Below are 23475 nucleotides of genomic sequence, written 5' to 3' on the forward strand. Positions count from 1 at the left end.
ATTTTTTAATGGCAAAGGCAAATGTCAAAAAATGTTATAAAAAATACATAGTTTGCAGAAAGTATGACATGTTATACAGTTTGTAAATACAATTTTAAAATCTAAATAGAAAACTGGTAATATTTTCATTACATTTACCATAAACTTATGAGTACAACCCTGATTTAAAAAGTAACAAGTTTGAAACAATTTTCACTTTCACTGCACAAAAAGGTTATAACATTAAATAAAAAGCCCATTGTGAGATAAACACTTTTTTCTAAACTTAGTTCTAAATGTAAAAACATAATTACTTTAATTGGCTATACATACAGAAAAAATGCTACTATGTTAAGAACTGTACACACAATAGTTACACAAGCATAGATACATAACATGAACATGCCTTTGGTCGAAACAAGTCAGTAATTAGTGGTTGGCACTAGTTTATTATTTTGAATAAACACTGACAAAGTATTAGTTAACTTGTAATGCTATGTATCTGAAAAACACCAACTCTTCATTAAGATTTATAAAACTATTCAAGTTTACCACTCTAAAAGTTATATATCTTAGTTATTTTTATTTTATGAATACTTTAAACTGTATCATGTAAATCAAAATAAATGAGGAATAAAAATTGAAATTGTGAATTAGAGCTCTTGTTGAAGACCCAGCTCTAGTGAATCAACCTTTAGCTTTACTTCATAAAATCAAAGGTAAACTTCTAATAATTTTTACAGCATTATTTTGGGTTGTAAAATTATGGAAGATGTCTTATTTAAAAAATATGATTCATATGCATCCAAACACTTTTTAGTTTTTCTTGAAATGTGTGTACTTTTTAAATATTTACAATTAAACACAAAATTGTACCTGTTTGGTACTAATGCTGTCAGAATCGGCTCTCATTGGAACAGTAATATGTTTATGCTTTGGGTTGTTTTAAATACAGTCAAAATTGGATCATTAAAAAATTTAGAATTCAAAATTTCGATAGAAATTTTTCTTGGTCCTTGACATCCCTTTACATGTAATAATGTGTGTATGCTTCCAAATTGTGACTAATTCAAATTTGGTATATGTCCCTGGAGATTTAAATTCCACTTTACATAAAATAAAACAGTAGTGTTAACTGATTAAAATTTTTTTACTTTTTACAGACCAGTTATCTGCAAGAAAATGTCGATTCTAGTATTTCGAGCCCATCTCCAACTAAAAGTCTGTAAGTGTAAATGTTTAAGTATTGCTATGTTTACACTAAATGTATGCGATAATATTTATTTATATATATATCAATGACAGCTGTTACTTGTAGATTTAATAAAATAAACCATTGTGTTTCACAAAACAAACAGAGTAAAACATTAATTTTATATACATAACTATTTTATTTTAAAGTATTTTAGAAAAGCAAAATATAGAGTATGTATTTCTAAATAAGGAATATTAGATTATAAGGTATTTTGTATTAAACTCATATTTACTGAGGTGAAATTTAGATCTAATTAAGGCCATATTATAACTCTGAATTACAGTTTTATATAGGATTGAAACATTAAAATTCTATATAAAAAAGTAGATTGCAAAAAATTAATAATATTCTTATTATTGTTATTGTGTTGGATAAAAACAATTTGACAGTCATGGGGGAATGTTTGTTGAACAGCTTATTGATGCTTTTTTTAAGGATATGTTTATTTAATAAATAAATGCTGGCACACATGAATTATTGCAGATGATTTCAATATACAGTGTGATGCCCAGTTACAATTGTTAGTCATAATAGAAAAGAAAAATGTACTGAAAGAGTGCATGAATAGAAATAAACAAAAATACTTCGATGATAAAATTATATACTCTGACAACAAACAAAAAACAACTTGGAAAATAATTAAATATGAGGTAAACAAACAATCCAATGTAAATCATAATAAAAGTATTATTGCAAATGGAAAATTAATAACTAATCCTGTTACTGTAGGAAACACTTTTAATGATTTTTTTTGTGACAGCCATTGACTTGCTAGTATTACCTAACATACCTCAGCTCAACTCTATTTATAGCAATAGTGAGCATCTGACCTGTGCTCGGCCATGTTTCAGATTTCAACCGGTGTCTGAGTATCAGTTAAAAACAATTGTTTTGTCATTTAAAACTAAGTTTTCTGTGGGGCACGATGATATACCAATTGATATTGTGAAAAAATCTGTTAACTTTATTTTAAAACCTCTTGTCCATGTAATCAATTCTTATTTAATTTCAGGAATATTTCCTGATATTTTAAAAGTTGCCGAAGTGATTCCTCTCTTTAAAAAAGGTAATGTGACTGATCCAGCATGCTATAGGCCAGTGTCATTGCTCCCAATTTTTTCTAAAATATTCGAAAAAGTGGTTTATGATCAGCTTTTAAAACACCTAGAGTCTAATGAACTGTTGGACAAACAACAACATGGCTTTCGTCGTGGAAAATCAACAATAACGGCAGGTATAGAATTTATCCAGTCCATTATTGACTCAGTTGATAAAAGAGAAAAAGTAATTGGGATATTTTTAGATCTTACCAGAGCATTTGATAGTGTCAGTCATGGAAAGTTAATAAGGAAATTAAACAGCTTCGGTATATATGGAAAGGAACAAACGTGGTTTGATTCCTATTTAACAAATAGAAAACAATATGTAGAAATAGAAGAAACAATTTTTCACAGTAAAAATCATTATGTGAGGGCTCATAGATCACAGCTGCAGACACTACGGCATGGTGTGCCCCAAGGGTCTATCCTGGGACCTCTATTGTTTTTATGTTATATAGGAGGTTTGCCAGGGGTGATGGAGGGATTGGATGGTGGCGTATGTCTGTATGCTGATGATTCAAATGTTTTGTTTTCTGGTCAGAAGCTTGAGAATATTGAAATTTCATCATATATTGGTCTAAGTAGGATTAAGGATTTTTTTGACAAAAATAATTTTTTATTAAATCCAGATAAATCTAATTATATTTCTTTTTCTACAAAGCAATCCAGATCAAATTTAAACTGTGACATTTTTCTAGACAATGACAGACTTAAACAAGTAGACCACACAAAGTTTTTAGGACTTATAATAGATACAAATAGTAATAAGAAGAAATTAGTAATATGATGTTTATACAGCTTGGGATAAACATCATATTACTAAGAAGATGTCTACTGGTCTATATGCATTGCGACAAATGGCAAAAATTAGTAATTTACATATTCTAAAATTAATATATTTCTCTTTGATCCATTCACATTTAGCTTACGGAATAAGCATTTATGGAGCAACAACAATAAGTAATTTAGATAGGCTTTTGGTCCTACAAAAAAAATCTTTGAGAATCATGAAAAATTTAAGATATACAGATTCTGTTAAACATATTTTTTCTGAACTTGGAATTCTGACAGTATATGGTTTACACATATTTGAATCAATAATTTATGTAAAACAATTTTTTGATCCGATACTACAAACCAATAAACATACATATAATACTCGTTTTAATAGACATGTTGATCAACACAATCTTGAATTTTACAAAAAGAAAACATACTACAGAGGTTTTAGATATTTACATAATTTACCAACAAAATTTATAATGGAAACAGATCTGTTAAAATTTAAAAAAGAAGTCAAAGATTATTTAACTAATTTGTCTCTATATTCTTTTGAGGAATATTTCTATACAAAAACGAATTAATTCATTTAAAGAAGAATTGAAGATAAAATTGTTAAGATGTTACGATTGTATTTTTTTTTTACTTATATTTTAAAATTAATATTAGTATTTAGTTTCATTGTAGTGACGCTAATCTTTGTACCTTGTATATATTACAGAATAAAGTAGTTTGACTATTGACTATTGACTATACAAAGACTATCTCACTGAAAAGATGAGAAATTTTTTGTTAAATAAAATTTTATTTTATAAAACAAATATAATTAATGCTTTATACATTAATTACAATTAAATGTACTAGATCGTTCGCAGTTTGTATTGTAGAGTGTATAGTACATTTGGGATGAGTCTGTAATTCGTGTGAAGGGTGCCATAAAAAATAACTTGTACTTAAGGGAGCCAAGAATCATAAAAGTCAATAAATGTGGTTTATTAATAGTGGAAATATTCATTGTGAATAATGAGTCCTTTCAGTTGTAAGTGTTTAGGATTGTACACTGATGCAGTGGTAACATCAATATTTATTCCATATTTCATTTACTCAACATTAGATAAGATTATTACAAGAAAATAATCCTCACCGATATTAGCTGATATGGGCATTTCACGGTCATCCATTTATGTAACAAAAATCATAGATGCAAGGAAAAATAAAATTACTATTAACATAAGTATTGAAAACAGCCAAATATCCCCCTAGTAAAATGTCTATATAATTTGCAGATTCAATAACTTTTAATGCCAAACAATCATTGCGAAGAGACTGAAATATATGGTAAAATACTGGTTTGAATAAATCTACAAACTATTAATTTATTTATTAATGGATCCAACGTAAAATTGATTAACTTACTGCATCATTTAATACCAGTACTTAAAGCTGATCAAATTCTAAATCGAATTTCAGCACGGTTAATATTAATTCCTATTCCAATTCACTCTTAGTTTTGTCCTGACGGGATTTAAAAAAAGGTTTTAAAATAAGGCAGTTGTGGGACTGACCATCAGAAGTGACTACTTTTTATAACAAGCTGTGAATATATATCTTGAAAATGTATGTTTGCTAATTTTAAAATTGTTATTTTTTTATATTTTAAAATAATAAGAGACATGAAATTCTTTAAAATAAAAAAGTGTAATATTTTGTATTAATTTATTCATATTTTTGTAATATTTTTTACATTTCAAATATTACAATGATTACTGACTTCTATTTGTAAACATTTATGATATAAAATGTGATTACCTAAACTATTAACTATAGCTATTCCACTTAAAAACATAACCTTTTTATTAGTATGCGATTTAGAATATTAGAGGTTATCTGAACGACATATGCACTAAATATGCATTTTTTCTAGAAACTCCTAAAAACAATTTCTGTTTAGAGTTATTTATTTTATATACAAAATACAGCTGTCATATAACATTCAAAATTTTAAATAAATGCAATTTATTAGCAACTAAATTCAATCAAATATTATAAATTGATAATGTAATTAATTTTATAAAACCCAATCTGCAAAATTACTTTATTGTAGTTGTATTTTTATTATCAAGTAAGATTAATTGCACTTTCTTTGGTAAATACATGTAGTCTATTGACAGTAAATCTATTGCTTTTAATTTTTGATGCCTAATTTTTGATGCCTAATTTTTGATTTTAATTAATGATGATGATTGATGCCTCAACCTCAGTGAATATGCATTTTTCAATAATATCCCAAGAACAATTTCTGTCTAGAATTATATGTGTTGTCAAGAAAAATATTATTATTGGCTGAAAAGAAATAAATAAATATTTACTACTTGCGAATCCCAATAATGCCTGGATAGCCACTGAATGGTGAAATGCACTGACATTAAAATGGTATTATACAAAATGTGTTTATGTTAAAGAATTTACTGTCTAATATTATCTTAAAATATAAAAAATACCCATTTAATAATTAGCAAACATACTTTTTCAAGATATATATTCACAGCCTGTTATAAGAAGTAGTCACTTCTGGTCAGTCAGTCCCACGACTGTCTTTCCATTTTTTATATACACAAATTTCTCATCCACATAATTATATCAGACATGTTGCACGTTTGGTTCATTTGTAATAATTATAATAAAAATATTAATTTGAAATACTTTTTAAATGAAATGTGATTATCACAAGTACTTATCTGATTTCTGAGATAGTTATTTTTGAAATGGCTATGTTCTTCAATGAGTTAACTTTTAAGTTTAAAAATATTTTCTTCCTTTTGAAATAAATGGTTATTTTTAATGAAATTGAAAATGTATTCTTTCAGGCGAAGCTCTGACAATGTGACAAGACTATTGCGAAAGTTCCGATCCTATACGAGCGAAAACACAAGTGACATCTACCTCTACTGGGTGTCTGTGGCATGTGTGGTCACACTGTTCCTACGCTCTGGCTGGTTGCCGTACTGTGTGGCTCTCCTGCTGATTGTCTATACAGTCCGCTGCTTGTGTAAGTTGGAACTTGTAAATTGTTATTTCGTTTCAATTAGGGATGGGTCGATTCCAATACTCTATGCCTGAATACATCTTTATTTAGTGGTATGGACAATTCCTGATACTACAGCTTTTTGACTCTATTCCGATACAGTTGTTTCTATTCACTGGCAACAGTTGCTCTACATAACTCAAATTACTGATCATTACAACATACGTTTATCATACTTTGAGTATACAAAAGCTAGGATACATAACCAAATTAACAGATTATTGTGATTTTTTTTTACAAAAATTTGATTTCAGTTTATATATGCTATATTTATTGTTCTGTGCATCGCCGCGAGTCTCCTGTGTCTATTTGTGGACAACATCTTATCTGTAATATGCAAAATACTGACCATTAAACCGTGTTTCTATTGTACATTGTATATGTAAAACCATAACTAGATAGCCAAATTATCATAGTTTTGGAAATAATATTTAGCTTGCAGTTCCTATTTCCCAAACAGTAAATACCCTGCACTATGTTTATAAAAATACCCTAGTTAACTTGTAAATGAATATTAACTACACACTATCTAATAAATATATCAACTATCAGATAACTATATATGTAGACTCTAAAGTGGATTCTCTTTATTGAGTTATCTGATGGTGATATAATTATCATTTATGTGCCTGATTATATGATTTAAGTGTCTGAAGCTTAAAAAAAGTGAATCTGAGAAAAAAATTTCGTATTCTTAATCCTTTTGATGCCTTCCTGTGTCGTCCTCCACCAAAACTAGTGTTGCTAGCGTTCGATTTCTTTTATAGCATAAATTCCTCTGTAGATTTTAAGAAAAGTCAGGTTGTATGCTTATAAAGTGCAAATTGACTCCTAGACCATTTGGTCGGTTCCTTAAGTCGGAGATTTGTTGTGTTTTATCAAGGTTTATTTAGTTGTTCATTGCAGGTTTAGCTAATTCCTGAGGTTAAAATTGAGCTGTGCTCTTCTGATATGCTAGTATTCCATTTTTCTTTGCGGGTTTGACTGGTTCCTGAGATTAAAGTATAAGAATTTATTCCAACAGACTTAACTTTGTTTTCATTTTTGACATTTTAAATAGAATAAAAGTAGTGTTGCCCTCAATATTAGAAGCTCGTGAGTAATTTGTAGAATCCTTGAAAATGTTTTCTTGACTTTTGTTTCTCTTTCAACTCATTAATAGTTTTTTCATGTTCTTCGCTCCTTTTTACATAGCAATCAATGAGTTTCCCTTTTTCAGATCATGCTCCTCATTAGACATGGCTTCTAGGTGTTGTTTTTTTTCTTTGAGAGTTGAGCATGAAAATCTATGTTTAGCTGTTCATACTCTATTTTATTAATGTTTTTCATTCCATAATTTTCCATTTATTCCATGATTAGCTCCTTTACACTAAATTTCGTTTTTAACTTGAGGATTTCTTCTATTTTGGTAACCATCTTGATTTTAAACAATGTTTCAAATTTCATTGATTTACCTTAAACCAAAACAAGTTATCAAAATATAACAAAACTCTTAAAATTTCAACAAAATTGGTTGCTGCCATCAGGTCTTCAGAGGCTTAAATAACTAGTTCCTTAAGGGGATGAAGCCTAACAATCTCTTCAGTAAAGTTTATGACTGTAGAGATCCAAAACCTGTATCCTATTCATGTGTAATGAATAATAACTAAATATCTAAAAAAAAGAAAAATGTATGTTGTCTAGTTTCTTGCTAACTAGTCAAAATTAAACATACCTGTGACCGCTTAAAAAGTTAGAATGTTTTAAGATTAAATAAGTATAATTATAAGCAACAAACTAAACTAATACATCACACTAATACACATTAGTTGAATAATTCATATTTTATAGTGTGATATTTTTTAATTAGACCTTGTACAAATATATGAATTAAGATTGTTAATTGATTATGATTTAGGCAGATCGTTTGGTATCACAGACTTTGTGACTGCTCAATATTCAGTGTTAAAGAACTCACTGAATGATTGGTACTTGGATAGAAAGGAGGTTCTCATTCCAGCTCCAATTTCATGTTTAAATTCGGTAAGTTCCTATGTACTTGTGATTGTACAAAAAGATGATATGTTACTCGGACACTTTAATCTTTATACATTTTATTTTGAAGGCTTTTTAAAATTAGTGTTCACCTGCTCTGTTGCCTCAGAAAATCGAGTGACTCTGAATTCATATAAACAATGACTTATTTATAGATATTCTTGGAAATGAGGGTTCGTCTGCTCTGTTGGCTTAGAGAATCAAGTGACTCTGCATCTTCAGTAATGGTCATACTGGCTCTTGTGTTTTGCGTCATATTTGGTTCTACATTCCTAGTCATACAGGTACGAGGGTTCTCATTTGTCTAGTTAGTTTTTTAAACTCATCCTGAGTTTGTTTGTTCTTTTATATTTTCAGGACTAACAGTTCATTGCTGTTGACGGTGAAATGACAAAAAACTAACAATGGCCATAAATATACATTTTTTGACATTTATTTAATTGTGAACAAGGCAAACTCTTGACTGTTCATTGTGGAACGAGGCAAACTCAACATTAGCATCGTAAATATATTTCACTCAAAATCAGATGTGCTCATACACATGCAAAGCCTACAAAATGTAGCGAAGCTGCGGGTAACTGCTAGTAACTTTATATTTTTATCCTTATACTAAAAAATCTGAAGTAAATGCAAATAATTATTTGACATAATATTTTAAATGCTTTTCTATACATAAAGTATTTTTAACTGCTCAAATGTTTTTCTGAAAAACTGATTTAGTTATATATGATATTGCATTAATGATATTTTATTTGTTTGTGTGTTATTTTACATTAAACAGTACTATTATAGACAGCAAAATATTATGTTGCATTCTCTTGTATGATAAAACTGTGTTAATTTTCTGTTAGGTATGAAAAAATTAAAACACATTTGTAGTAATTTTAATTTAATTAATTGTGATAAAAATATTTTAATACTATGTAAGGAAGGAAAGAATTGTATGGAAAAAATGCTACTATTATAAACATTTTAAAGATATATTGACTATCAAAGTAATATTTTTTGCTCTTTACAAAATGTATTGTTTACATACGATTGGAACTTGTTCAACTTAAAAAAGAATAAGGTGGATTATTAATATCAAATTTGGAATTCTCAACAGCATACATGAAAGGTTATAAAATGTGTGTCTGAGTGAATTAATTTATTGAAAATTCAAAGGGGCTAGGGCGGGACTATCTCTTTCTATCAGTTCATCACTCTGGGTGTGGACTTTGTGTTTGCGTTTTAAATCATTTGGTGTTATTAATTTTTATTATGCAAAGTTTTTTGTATCAATTTTTGTAGAGTTTTTATAGATAGATTATTGTCATTATTAGAGTTTCAAACATAATATAAACTGATAGAGAACATCATTGTTTTACAATCTCTGAGCTTTTGGATAAATTTCCACAAATTCCAAGTGTGGTCAGTCCAGCACTTCGATAACAACAATGGAATCAAAGATGCTAGCTGAAGGCGCAGGCGGCAGAATTTTTTGAAGAACGCAGTTTTAAATTAGTCAAAAGATATGATAAGTGCTTAAATCTTAATAGCAGTCATATAGAAACATAAAGGAAATATGAAGTTTTTTAAATGTATGTAATAGAATATGTTTATCTGATTAGATGTTGTTTTAATAACCAAGTGGTGGTTTTTTTTTTTTTTTTTTTTTTTTTTTTTTTTTTTTTTTTTCCTTTGGGATATTGGGGTGGATTCCTAGATCCTCACACGTCAACCTGAGCTTATTGTGTGCCCCTTTGATGTTTAGAAGGGGTAAGCCTATCTTCGTGCCCTTAATTAGGCTAAGAAGCTTTTCCCCGATACTAGCATCTGGTTCGTCGCCTGGTTGTTTATCACCGAAAAGAGCCCTTCTCCTTGCTCCCAGTCTCTCACAGTCCCAGTATTATGTGTTTTGCAGTCTCTTCAGACTTATTGCAGAGTCTACACTCCGAGTCCTCATTTCGTAAACCTAGAGTGTTTAGGTGTTTCCTGAAGTGGCCGTGTCCAGTGATCAAGGCAATCACTCTGCTTAACCCGATCCCTCCCCAGCCCCGTCAGCCATCTGGTGAATCCGGGAGCTAGAATCGGCAAGCAGTCTTTTGCCGAGTGCTTGTCCTTGGTGACTCTGCCACCCGCAAGCGGTGTGTCTTCCTGGACCATTTGTTTATACTTTGATAAGCGGCTGACTTGCTTATACCACAACTCGGTTCTGGACCGGTGTATGGCATGCTTGCTCCGCTTTTGGCAAGCCTGTCGGCGCATTCGTTGCCACCTATGCCTGTGTGGCCCGGTACCCAACCAAGACGCACACAGTTGCGTGATCCAAGCTTGCAGAGAGTGTTAAAGCACTCCCACACAAGCTTGGATGAAATGCTGTTGGAGTCAAGAGCTTTAAGAGCTGCCTGACTGTCTGACATTATACAGATGTTCATTTCCTGGTACCCTTTCTGGTGAGGCCTAGGTTGGCACAGGCTAGGATACCATAGATTTCGGCTTGAAATATGGAGCAGTTCCGACCCAAACTGCCGCTAAGGGCAAGTTCTAGGGGATTGACTAAACACTCCATATCCAGTTCTACCCTTAATAAGCGAGCCATCCGTGTACCAGACAAAGCTCTTTCTTATTGTTGGGATGTTATCTTGCGATTTCCACTCATCTCTGGATAGAAGTCAACAGAGAATGGCTTATTGAATACGAACAACTCCGTTCTCATTGTGTCGGAGACCATTTCGAGAATAGCGCTTGGGTTTACAGCTTCAGTGATGGCGCCATGGCTCGCGTTAGACGCGCCATTCCTCCACAAGCCAGCAACCATCAGCCGATAAGCTGACTTACGCGCTTTCAGCTTTTATATGATCATCAAGAGGTAGAAGTCCTAAAGCCACCTCGGAGGGTCGCTGAGGGACTGCTCCTGAATGCTCCGGTTACAAAGATTGTGCCAAGCCTTTGTAAGCTTTCAAGCTTGGCTTTGGCAGTTACCTGATTCACCTTTGTCCACCAGACTAATGAACCATAAGTGATTTGAGGCCTTACAACTGCTTTGTAAAGCCATAGTGCTATATGGGGTTTTACGCCCCATGAGATTCCTGCAAGTCTCCTGGACGTCATGAGCGCCCCACTTTGCTTTGTGCAGGATATTATTAAGATGATCATTCCACGTAAGCTTATGGTCTAGAGTCAGTCCTAAATATTTGACTGTCCTTTGACCACTCCAGCTGAGTGGATGCGAGTTTCAGCCTAGAAAGAGACTCTAGTTCTTTTTTCTCTAGTGAATGGTACAACTACTGTCTTAGAGGGATTTACTTTCAGTCCCTCTCCCTGACACCAGTTTGTGTACATGTTGAAGGTTGGTATTCATGATATCAACAACAACATTTGTGTATTTTCCCCTGTACCATAAGGACTATGTCGTCTGCATATCCTTGGACATAGATTCCGTTGTTAGTAAGGTCCTCAAGTAGAAACCATCTACTACTAGATTCCACAGTAGAGGTGACAGGATGCCTCCTTGAGGACATCCCCTTGTGGGTGCGATCACAAGCGATACTTCATTGAGATCGGCCCTGATCCGTCTGGAGCACAGCATGGCCCTAAGCCAAGCCACCGCACAGAGCTGGCTCGAGGCCACGTCGCTGTGCTCCACTTACCATTGCAGTGAATTTGGCATTGTCGAAAGCTCCTTCAATGTCTATGAAGGTGCACAATGCCAATTCCCCTTGGCGGACAGGCTATCCTCAATCCTACTGACTAATTGGTGCAGTGCTGATTCACAGGATTTGCCTTGCTGGTATGCATGTTGGTTGCGATGAAGGGGAGTGTCTGAGAGAACTCCCTTTCTCAGGTGCCTCTCTCCACCAGTCTTTCTAATGTTTTTCAGTAGAAACGAAGATAAACTGATGGGGACGAAAAGATTTAGGGACAGAGTAGTCCGCTCTCTCCCTTTTTTAGGGATGAAGACCACCCTGTTGAGACGCCAGACTTGTGGTATGTACCCATAGGCTAGGCTCGCCCTGAATAGTTCACATAGAAGGGTAAGGAGATTCTCCGGCCCTTGTTGAAGCAGGGCCGGAAAGATTCCATCCCCTCCTGCAGATTTGAAAAGGGCAAATTTAGAAATTGCCCATTTGGCTTTAGAGAGAGTGACAATCCTTCTGGCAATGGCCCAGCTACCACGACAAGCTCTTGGCCGTGAGCCTGCTCGTGATTACCAGACGTTCCAGTGTCGTCATTCTCAAAGATACAATCAGGGAAGTGAGTCTCAAGGAGAAGTTTGAGGCTATCACTAGACCCGGAAGTGTGTTGACCTCCCTGGGACCTTAAAGATCCCAAGTGACCGGTTGGACTTTGAGGCTTAGCAAGCGTTGCAGTCTAGCTGCCGCGCTTAACTCATTTACCTTCTGTGTAAACTGCCTCCAGGAACTTTGTTTTGCTTTTTTAATTGCTATTGGCTGTATTCTGTTAGAGCTCTATGATAGGACTCCCAGATACGGCTCCTTTTGCATTGATTGTACAGCTTCCTGACATTAGCCCTTTTGCGAGCGAGGTCTGCAGTCCACCACTTACTATTGGTTCGACTCTTCCCCCGTCGCAATGGGCAATTGTCATGGAAGCTATTGATTATAGCATTCTGCAGATCAGAAGCTATCTGATCTATTCTGTGAAGCATCGCACCCTTCCGCCTACCGATCCCAACTGTGACTGAAGGTCAGACTTATATCCCAACCAGTCAGTCCCTCCTGGGATTACGATAGAGGACCTCTGCAGCCTCATCTTGCAAGTTAAAGAGGATATACCTGTGATCCGATAATGAGGCCTCTTCGCTTACGTGCCACTTATCAACCATTCCAAGTATTCCTTGTGTGCAGATTGTTATGTCAATAACTTCTTGTCTAATTCGTGTTGCGAACGTAGGGCGGTTACCTTTATTACATATAAATAGGTCCCTAACTTAGAAGAAATTGTAAAAAGTGCCTCACCTCTAGGGTTAGTGTTGGTGCTGCCCCATCCAGCAGAGTGATGGGCGTTGGCGTCACAACCTAGAAGAAGTTGTTGACGTCTGGCTTGTGCTTCTTCCACCAGGAGCTCTAGGTCTCTTGATGGAGGGAGTTTCCCTGGCATCATATGGCAAGTATATACGGAGCCTACAATTGTGCTCTGCACTATACCTCCATTCTTCCAGGTCAAGTGGTGGTTACTTTTGTAATAGATCTCATACAAGATCAACAAAAAAAAAAAAACAGTCAAGAGGCAAACAGAAGTCCGTAAGTGTTACAGTGAAGAAGGGAGACTAGGGTGCTGTAACTATTAACTGTATATACTAATTAACCTGTATATCCTCCTATGTTCTTTATGGTTGTTACAGGCATATACTGAGGGCATGTACATGATGAAGGTTGGAGGTAACGTCATCAACCAGACAGTGGTACACAACCCGGAACTGACGCAGCTGCTGCCAGAAGGGTGGGAGCACACCGTTGATTCTGTCCTGAACAATGCATACACCTACGGCCGGGAGGCTCTCTCTAAACTGGTAACATTAAACTCACAATAAGATTATTCATAAAACAAAACAACTTGTGTAGCATTTATGGAAATACAGTTATTTAACCATTTGAACAATATTTACTGTCCTCAAAAACATTAAATCCTTATAACAATCTTTGTTTTAATTAATTCAGGAGTTCTTCGTCTTCTTAACTGGAGAGGAAAGAAAGATTAAAAGAAATAGATTGCTACCAGATTGCTCCATTCTTTGTATTAATGTTGGTGAGGATTGCACCAGTCTTTACTAAGTGAAGTATCAACTATTTTAATACACTAAGATTGATCACATACTTATGGTATACTAAAATGTAATTAATTACATCAATGATGGTTGTTCAAGGTAAGAAACATGATGACTGGAGTTAGCCAAGAGAAGACAGAAGAACTAGAGAAGAGAGCGCTTGAGGTGTGGGACAGAGTCTATCAAGCCTGGATGATGAGTACGATAGAGACGGAATCAGTAGGTCCAAAGGTCACATCTTCAGCTGTTTACCAAACATGGGATCACTTTTTAGATGCAATGCATAAAACGCCAGGTAATGTTCTAGTGAAATTTTAATATATTAAATTAGTTCACAGAAGTGAATGAAATTCATTTTGTGTAACATGCACATTTTAAGTGTGAAAATAAACATCAATGTTATGATTGAAAGATTAACTTGTATCTATCAAAGTAATACAGTTATTTATATAATAATGTGCATGTCGTAGTGTCAAGTCATTGAAATTCCACACACTCAAAACGGTGGTGTAACTGAAGAAACAAGAACAGATCGTCTTATCAATAAGGTACCACAGAGCTCTGTATTGGGGCCAGTTCTGTTAATTCTCCTTACAATTTCATATGTAGGCACTCACTGCTCCCCAGTGATGTATGTTGATGACATTACGCTATCAGTATCTGAATTATCTTATACCAACCAAGCTATTGACCTTTACATGGAACAAGACTTACCAATACTGTAATGTAAATGGTTGTAGTTAACAATGATAAAAACTTTAACAGCTTGTTTTTGGAGGATTAAAGGATGAAGTTTTACACTGCCTGACGTAAAATGGGGAAGTCATACCAAGTCTTTGACAATAGCAGTGGACAGCACCTTACCATGCAATTATCATATTGAGATACTGTGCAAGAAACTGATCTGAATCATAGGTGTGTGTGTTTTTTTTTTGTTCTCTTAGGACAAGAAGCTTATAAATTGCACTTAGTCCTGTAAGAACCTTTGCGCTGCTTCCGGACTGACAGGATATTCAGGATAGGCAAGGTTAGGGAGTAGGGGCCGCCCCCTATTGAAATCCATGAGGAAGAATTAGGGCACCACATCTCAAAGTCATATGTCTCCCCGGAAGAAGGGGAGGCCAGCTCTGAACCAGCCTCTCCAGTCAAAGTAGGCAGGGGGTGGCACACCCTAGTTGAGGTTAACAAGAACCTCTGAGGTTAGGGAACAAACCCCACCAACTCCAACAGTCATCTCTCACAGTAGACTAGACCTATCGAATTGCCCATGAACCCCAGAATCTCAACATTTGCGGTTAGTGATGTGCCGCTACTGGACATCATAAGGTTGCCCAGATTTAAGTGGCACATCGGTTTTTGCTTTGCCCAGTGGTGGGTTCAACTGGTAGGTATAAACCAGCCAGAAGCCAGTGATATCCCTGCTGGGTATCATAGGTGTGTTAAAAAGAACTGATATTTACAGTTATTTTTTCAAGTTATACAGTCAGGGCATGATATTCATTGGCGTAAAACCCATCAAAAATCAAATTTTTACCTACCTCTAAACCTTATTACAAAATTCAAAATGAAATCATCTTACATAGGTGTAGAACATTTCTAAACCCTCTACCCTCTATTAGAAGACGTGAAGACACTCCAAGGGAAAAAGGTGAAGACGGCCCCGACTACATGATTTATAAGCAATCCCTTATACTTCCTAAACGAATTTCTGGGGTAGAAAAGGAAGCCAACTCAACTTGTTTCACTAAATAATTTTGTATTTAGATTTGAGAATTTTGACTCAAGTATTTATTTTTAAAGTAACTATAATTTAATTTTTAGTGTGACTTATACTATTTAAATTATTGTACGAGGTCTGTCCAAAAAGTATCCGACCGCCGACCAGTAGGCTTAACTGACCGGCTCGAACCGGTTATTGGAGGGGAGGGGCGACCCTACTCCTCCCCATATTAGGTATTGAATACGATCCGGTCACTCAGTGAGTCACAGCGCTCTGTTCCGTACAGTACTGCCATGTGTGTGCGTCGCATTTCAATATGACTGAACGTGTTGAGCAGCGCATTTGCATTAAATTTTGCAAAAAATTTGGCCATTCAGCATCAGAGACGATTACTATGAAACAGAAAGTTTATGGTGAAGTGTCTATGGGCGATACACAAATAAAAGAGTGGTTTAGGCGGTTTAAAAATGGCCGCATATCAGTGGAGAGTGATGACCGATCTGGCAGGCCTTCAACGGCCAGAAACTCTGAAAATGTTGAACATGTTTGTGCAGCAATTAATGAAAACCGTCGATTGACTGTCCGAGAGTTGGAAGAAGATTTAGGAATACCAAAATCACCAGTTTGTAACATTTTACACAGAAGATTTAAAAATGAACCGTGTTTTGGCAAAATTTGTTCCTCGGCTGCTGACAGAAGACCAAAAGAACTGTCGACTTATTCAGCGTTTTTTGGTCAAACACAACATCAACCAACTATGACAGCCTCCCTACAGTCCTGACATAGCTCCTTGTGACTTCTGGCTATTTCTGAAATTAAAAATTCCTTTGAAAGGAAAAAGATTTGATGATGTTGAACAAATAAAACAAAATGCGACGAAGGACCTGTTACTGTTAGCCACTCCGCAAAATGAATTTAAGGAGTGTTTCCGGAAGTGAGAGGAGCGTTGGAATAAGGTAGTGGCTTGTGGAGGGGAGTACTTTGAAGAGGACCAGATTGCCGTTGCCGCCGAGTAACGTCAGTTCGTGCCAGACGTCAAGGTCGGATACTTTTTGGACACACCTCGTATTTTAATTATCTGTGCTGATTTCATTGGTGTGTGTTGTAATTGCCTTAAAATTATATTGCTTATTTTGGTTATCAGATAAAAATTTACTTCAACAAGTTTTTAGTTTTTCCTACTGTAAATTTTGTTTATGAATTATAATATTAAAATGAAATATGTATAATTCAAACTTAAAGGGTCTATTAAAAACTTTTGGCTTAAATAAGATTACTTGTGTGTTTTAAAATGCACTAAAAGAATAATTTAAACCATCATATTCATATAATTAAAATTATCACACTAGAAAAAGGTATGCGATTTTAATGTTGCATTTTCTATTTTTAAGATTTATATCTCAGGAATCACGCAAAATAAAGATTAAAAAAACTCAAATTATTCATCCTATTTTAGTATTATACATGATACAGATTTCAAGGAACTAGAAGAAAAGTTCTGATTATCCACGATTTTGATTTTAAATAAACATTCATACCACTACATATTTAGTGAGAATTACATTTTAAACTTTCAGACTCATAGGAATTTGTGAAATAGTATAGCAGTAATGTGTTCTCTTTTAATTCTAGATTTTTCAAAAAAAGTAGCCGGGTACAGCTGTTGGACTCAAGAAATTACTCAGTGTGAAGGAATGAAGAGCTACATAAAAAGCCATTCTTGAAATCCTGGGGATGGTTTAGAATAGTACACAATAAAAATTCTCATTAGATGGCTAAAAACATGTGATGACTTCATTTATTTATTTCAGAACTGGTCAGCATGAATGCTCTGACACAGCTGGCACAGAACAATATGGCTATGCTGACGTCAGGGTTGGAGTCTGCGTGGGACCTGATCCGAGGCAACGCCAGCCTGGTGTTCAGCGCTTTCCTGACTGTTCTTACAGTTGTGTTCTCTCACAGTTTTGCTGTTCTCAACTTCTGCATCAATATGGTGAGATATCAACATACATTAGTTACCTGCTATTACTGTTACAGTCAAGTGTTACTTGTAAGTGTAGTGATTGTAGATAAAAGGTATTTTGAGGGCGGTGTAAATCTAAGTAGACATTCAAACGACACAGAACTGTTATATAGCTAATCAGAGATACACAGTTTGGTTTTATTACAATCTTTTAAAGCTGTGTAGACAGTGTAAATATTTCAATATCGCAAGTCAGTGCTGAATTCATGTTTCATATGTGAATGTGAATAAATATATCAGTGTGTGAATGTGTGTGCTTGTGCTTTTTCTCTAGGATTATATCTCAAGAAGTATGAGAGTGTAGAGATTTAATTTTGTTAGCCAGTAAATATAAGGTTCACACCATACTTTATCCTACCGGTATTAAAAGTGTGGAAATATAGGTGAGTATTTGTCCTTTCTTCACACAAAAACTACTGAACCAATTGAGTTAAATTTGTTTATTAACTTAATTTTATACGTTCGTACTGACCATCATTTTCTTATATTTTATACTATGGGTACATTTTGCAAAAATAATGTTTTATATTAACATGTATCATGAACCATAAATTGTACACTCTGGGATGGTGGAATAAAATACAGGTTTTCTAGTGGGCCCGTACTGTTTCTTACCTAAACTTTGATTATACACATGCTTTATCATGTTTGTTACACATTGTTGTCTTGTTAATTTTATTGAAAGGCATTGGGCAATAACATTTTATGTTAAACTACTGCTAAAATTATACTCTTGAATGTTATTTATATTTTTTCTAGATAAAAACTTTTAAAAGCATATGATTTATTTTACCTAACCGTTATAAATCCCTGATGTAAGCAGAGCAATATACAATTATGAATTGTTTCTTTGTTTAAAGGTTATTTTTGATGAAGATTGATTATAAAGGATGACAGATTAGTGGACATTTTCCATTGATATGTTACAAAAATAAAACATGATGTTTCAAGAATTGTAATCTATCATTTTCTTCAGGTATCAAAAACCTTAAAGCATAAAGTATGCATACACAAAAATCAAAATTTAATTACTGTATGGCAATTAATTCACCAAAGACAAAGTTGACATCAGTACTCAAGCGCATTCTTGAGGGTCCAAACATGTCACTGTACAAACCAGGTACACTGATAAAACACACTAGAGAAGGTGAGAAACTGAGGAAGAGTCAATATAGGAACGTCCTACGGCAACACAATATGTCATCTGAAACAAGGAAGAACAGGATGGCAACAGTTTGGATGGAGGGTAAAGAGCTAGACCCTTGTGGTATTACTTTTTTATTCTTGGTCTTAGAATCTTAATGTGTTAGAATTTGATTGGCTGATGTTTCTTTGAATGTAACATTTGTTTAGGTTTCCTAGTTAATTCTTTGTTCAATATTGGTAGCCAAAGTAGTCCAGACGGGGACATAGCAAAAAAGATGTTTCGTCTTTGTAAAGTATAATGATGGCAAAAATCTAAAAAGTCTGCTATGATTGTTTGTGCACCATCAGTGGTCCATTACAGAATTGAACAAATACTGGCCATGTACCAATGATGACCCACACTGGCTAATTGTAAGTAAAGAGAGCATAGATTGTTAATGGCTCATGGCAACACAAAGGTGATAATACTGAAATAACACAAAGATATTTACTTTAAAAATTACTGTAGGATAGGAATTCCAAGTATTATACACCTGCGGCGGCTCTCTTAATGTATAGATTATTTATGTTGGGGCCCTTAATGTCTAATCTATTAATTTAAAAAATGAAATCAAAAGTAGTTTATTTTAATTAATTTGTAGCTTATACTGAAGTTAGATGCAAGCATAATAAATATTTACATTTATTTATATCATAATTTTTATGATGTTTTCTGTTTTGCCAATATAGACGTGGCTCAGTAGCTCACACTTTAGAAATTCCTGTTGTATTTTCCAAATGACATTTAAACTCATAGAGGTATTGAAAATGGCGAGAGAGGTTGAAATGTTCGTTTATTATTGTTTTGCACAAAGATTATACAGATAACAAATGAGAAGTTCTGCTTGAATGATAATTTTAAATGAAAATTTAATATTAGTATTACATTTACAGTAGTTATTGATTAGCATTGTACTGAAAATCGTTGTAGCAAATACTGTAAAAGTAATATGTTACTTCTGTACAGATTGCACTAGTGAGGAATTGAGACCATTTAATAAATACTGCTATAAAATCCAACCTAATAGAAATTAACTGTGAATGTTTGCATGTAATGTACCAGGTTTATCCAGAAAGTAATGTCCGTATTTAAATAAAGAGTAGATCAGTGAGGATACAAAAGTTTTGTTATAGATATCTAAAAAATTTTAACTTTTCATTATTTTTCTACATAGTCGCCAAACAGATTCAAACACTTGTCGTATCTTTGAAATATCCTTGTCAAGTCTTTAAAAGTACTTTAAGAGCCTCAAAATATATTACCTGTCTCAATTTAAAATAACGTAATCTATAAGCCGCTTCTTTCTTACTCTCTACTGTGGATTTGAATTTCATTTATAGCAAAACGGATGTGGAGGATAAGTTTATTAGACTGATTGAAACAATGAGTGTCTTATGTATAAAGTGTAGCAACGTACGGGCATGATGATGGTCCTGTAGTGAGTGACAGTAACAAAGGAAAGGTGACCGTTTATTCTAATTTTTCAGTTTTGTCATAGTTATTTTTTAGTTAAGAAGTGGATTAGAAGCTTGGGGTTGGTATAAAATCTCTGTTAGGAAAGTAAATAAAATTTTAAAATAAACTATATCAATGTTATAATAAGAAATATGTTACTGACACTTCTAGGAGATAAAACCCCATGATTTTAAGCATGATTTTAGTAGTGATTTAAAAAATTCTAAGACAGTACACAGTGTAACTGTTTATAGTAACACTCACTATTTCCATTATAATTGTTATTGAAAAAATAATTTGTGAAAAATAAGAAATAATAATTATTAATAGTCAATTAGCCACTGGCAAGAAGTGGACTGCTAACATGGCTAGTTAGTAACATGTAGATAGCAAGCAGAGTATGGCTTGCATTGTTAGTCAGCTGTACTTGGTTACCAGTCTGACTGCACATAAATCTAGTAGACAGACAATAGCAGCTCTAGGTCAACCACTATTGCTTACTATATTACCAACCTGTGACAGCGTTTTGAAGCTCTTTGATGTTGGTGAATCGCTGAGATACAAACCACCATTTCATGTTCGGGAACAGGTGAGAGTAGCTAGGAGCCAGGTTGTTCTTCTCCTTGAACGTCTTACCGAGAAATAAAGTCTATGGCAAAACTCATTATGTCGTCATTGGTAAGCAGGTTTGGTAGTTAAACGAACAAAGAAGTTGTGGAAGTGTAATTTTTTGTCACTATTTCATGTAAAAGATTCTGAGAAACTTCTGAAAAGTGATAACTATGTCTCTAAATTGTGAAGTGACGGTTCGTACAAACTTTTCCATTCACTTTGTTCAGTACTGGGACAATACGCGAATATACGATGCTCCGCCTTGCACAGTTAGAATCATATTGAACCACTGTATACACTGATGTCAAAATAAGAGTGCTACTCACACTACTTCTTGTACTGTGTATGAATGGTGATTACTTTCTGGATAATTCTTGTACTTGGAATTTTCTTCCATGTATTTTGTACCATACCATGTAATTTGGTATGTTTATGGTGGCTAAAAAAATACAGAGGAACAGACAATCCATTTTCTCAGAGATTACAACCTGAGATAACATGTGAATATAGCAAGGCTATGTCTATTTCAAAGGGCATAAAAATTACATCAGACACAAGTGCCATTTTTAATGAGTTTAGGAAATTGCTTAGTGCAACGAGCCCTTGTTATGATGAGTGATTTGTAATTCAATAAATCTCAGCAGGTTCCTGGACATGCTGATTTTAGGGGCAATGAACTCACTGATGAGAAAAGTTGCTAAAAAGCATTTTATTGGTCCTGAACCAGCTTGTGGTATAAGTAAGTGTTTCAAAGATAAGCACTATCATCGGTGGCAGAGTATCTCTGGGCAATCATTTGAGACACTAACATCTAGGTCAAGATCTGGATGAGGAGGTTAACAAACTAAACAAAAATCCAAGGTATAGATTAAGTAATCTGCCAGAGGAGACTGCTAAATACATTATTTTGGATTGTTAGGGGCTTGAGGTTAGGAGCCCTCACCTATTTGGAACCTCATAGTTGATGAATTTGACATCGGCATTGGGCACGAGGACGTAGCCAGCAATGGGGTCCAAGGGGCCCAGATTCACCAAATTGTATTTTTTTCAATTACATTTTTAGCAAATAATTATTATTATTTAAATAATTCAGTATTACTGACATGTACTGCTGAAAGATCGTCCTTAACATTGAAAAGGGTTAAGAACTTTTTAAGGAACAAAATGAGGAATGAGGAGTTGGCTGAACTTGCCTTACTTTCTGTCCACTAAAGTATCAGTCGTTTTCACCCCCCAACATTTTTCCTGGCTACGTTTTTGATTGGGCAGAAGCTCTTGGATCTCATTGAAGGTACAGGGGTAGGAAACCCCTACTAGCAGAACTTGAGCTGTGCAATAAGCTTGACGTGTTGGGAACTAAGATGCTTTATACCCACCTCTTTAGTCTAATCTAATATAAAGACTATTTAAGGTATATATAAGGATTAAACATTATTATAGGGCTCCAACAAAATACATAAAAGAATTGAGAAAGAATAAAGAACTGTCTTACCAAATGGCCTTACGTAATTCAATAGTAACCATTAAAATCTTATGAGATATTGAAATATTTTAGAATTTCATTGAAATTCAATATATCACATTGATACCCATAAAAACTGTGCTCTGAGTTCAGGATCACATTTTAAACTTGGACATTTTATTATTTACCTATGTAAATGTGATTTAGAATGAAAAAATAATGATCTGTTTGAAATTTGAATGGTTTCAGATTATATTCTTGACGGCACTGTTTTATCTGCTCAGCTCAAGCCAGCAGTTGTACAAGCCAGTTGAAGTTATGACGGCAGTCAGTCCAGTGTTTGGTGGCCGGTGAGTCTCTGTGTAAAAATATTTATTGAAGTTGAATAATATGGTGTTGCGCTTGTTGTTTAAGATTTGGTAATATTACACAGTATAGACCAGCAATAAAGGTGTTAAAAACTTCATTTAGGAATATCAGTGATTTGGAAAATAACTGATAATTTTTGACAAAAGTGGGTTTATTTATACATTTTGAATGCTTGATAAAATGAGGTTCTTTAATATTGTGTGTAAAGTTCACCAAAACAGTAACTAACAAACTGCCTCAATACTTAATGAATGTTTCATTTACTTTGACGGAGAGTGGTTTCAGACAGCTCATTGATGGTCTCTCCAGGGGTCACATCCATTTAATGTGAATTGATATTGGCTTATCAATACTGAGCCAACAGCTAAATCTCTCTTTTCATCTGATCTTGTCACCCTTATATAAAAACTGTACTTTAACATGAAAGATTGAAACCATATTTTGGAAAACAGAAATAACCTGCTTCTATAAAAAATAGAAAATAAGAAATAGGATGTTTATAAAATAAGTTGTTTTTTTCATAATCTACTTTCCCCCCTTATTCTGATCATCAACTTCAAGTATAAAAGTTAAGGGTTCCAGATTTACCGTAGGTGTTACTTTTTGCACCTGGCTCGAAACATTTTTTATTCTTTAAAATGA

General features: G+C 34.0%; 1 protein-coding gene across 1 annotated transcript in view; it reads left to right on the plus strand.

The window, feature by feature from the left end:
* Positions 1 to 23475, plus strand: part of LOC124362623 (transmembrane protein 245) — a 48889-nt gene that overhangs the window by 20266 nt on the left and 5148 nt on the right. Inside the window, exons 4-11 of the mRNA XM_046817283.1 lie at positions 1143 to 1204; positions 5982 to 6163; positions 8097 to 8221; positions 8389 to 8517; positions 13581 to 13748; positions 14103 to 14298; positions 17535 to 17719; positions 22714 to 22814. Of these exons, the coding sequence (XP_046673239.1) occupies positions 1143 to 1204; positions 5982 to 6163; positions 8097 to 8221; positions 8389 to 8517; positions 13581 to 13748; positions 14103 to 14298; positions 17535 to 17719; positions 22714 to 22814 (1148 nt within the window). The remainder of the gene's footprint in view (positions 1 to 1142; positions 1205 to 5981; positions 6164 to 8096; positions 8222 to 8388; positions 8518 to 13580; positions 13749 to 14102; positions 14299 to 17534; positions 17720 to 22713; positions 22815 to 23475) is intronic.

This window comes from Homalodisca vitripennis, chromosome 5 (genome assembly GCF_021130785.1).
Source record: "Homalodisca vitripennis isolate AUS2020 chromosome 5, UT_GWSS_2.1, whole genome shotgun sequence".
Classification (NCBI taxonomy): domain Eukaryota; kingdom Metazoa; phylum Arthropoda; class Insecta; order Hemiptera; family Cicadellidae; genus Homalodisca; species Homalodisca vitripennis.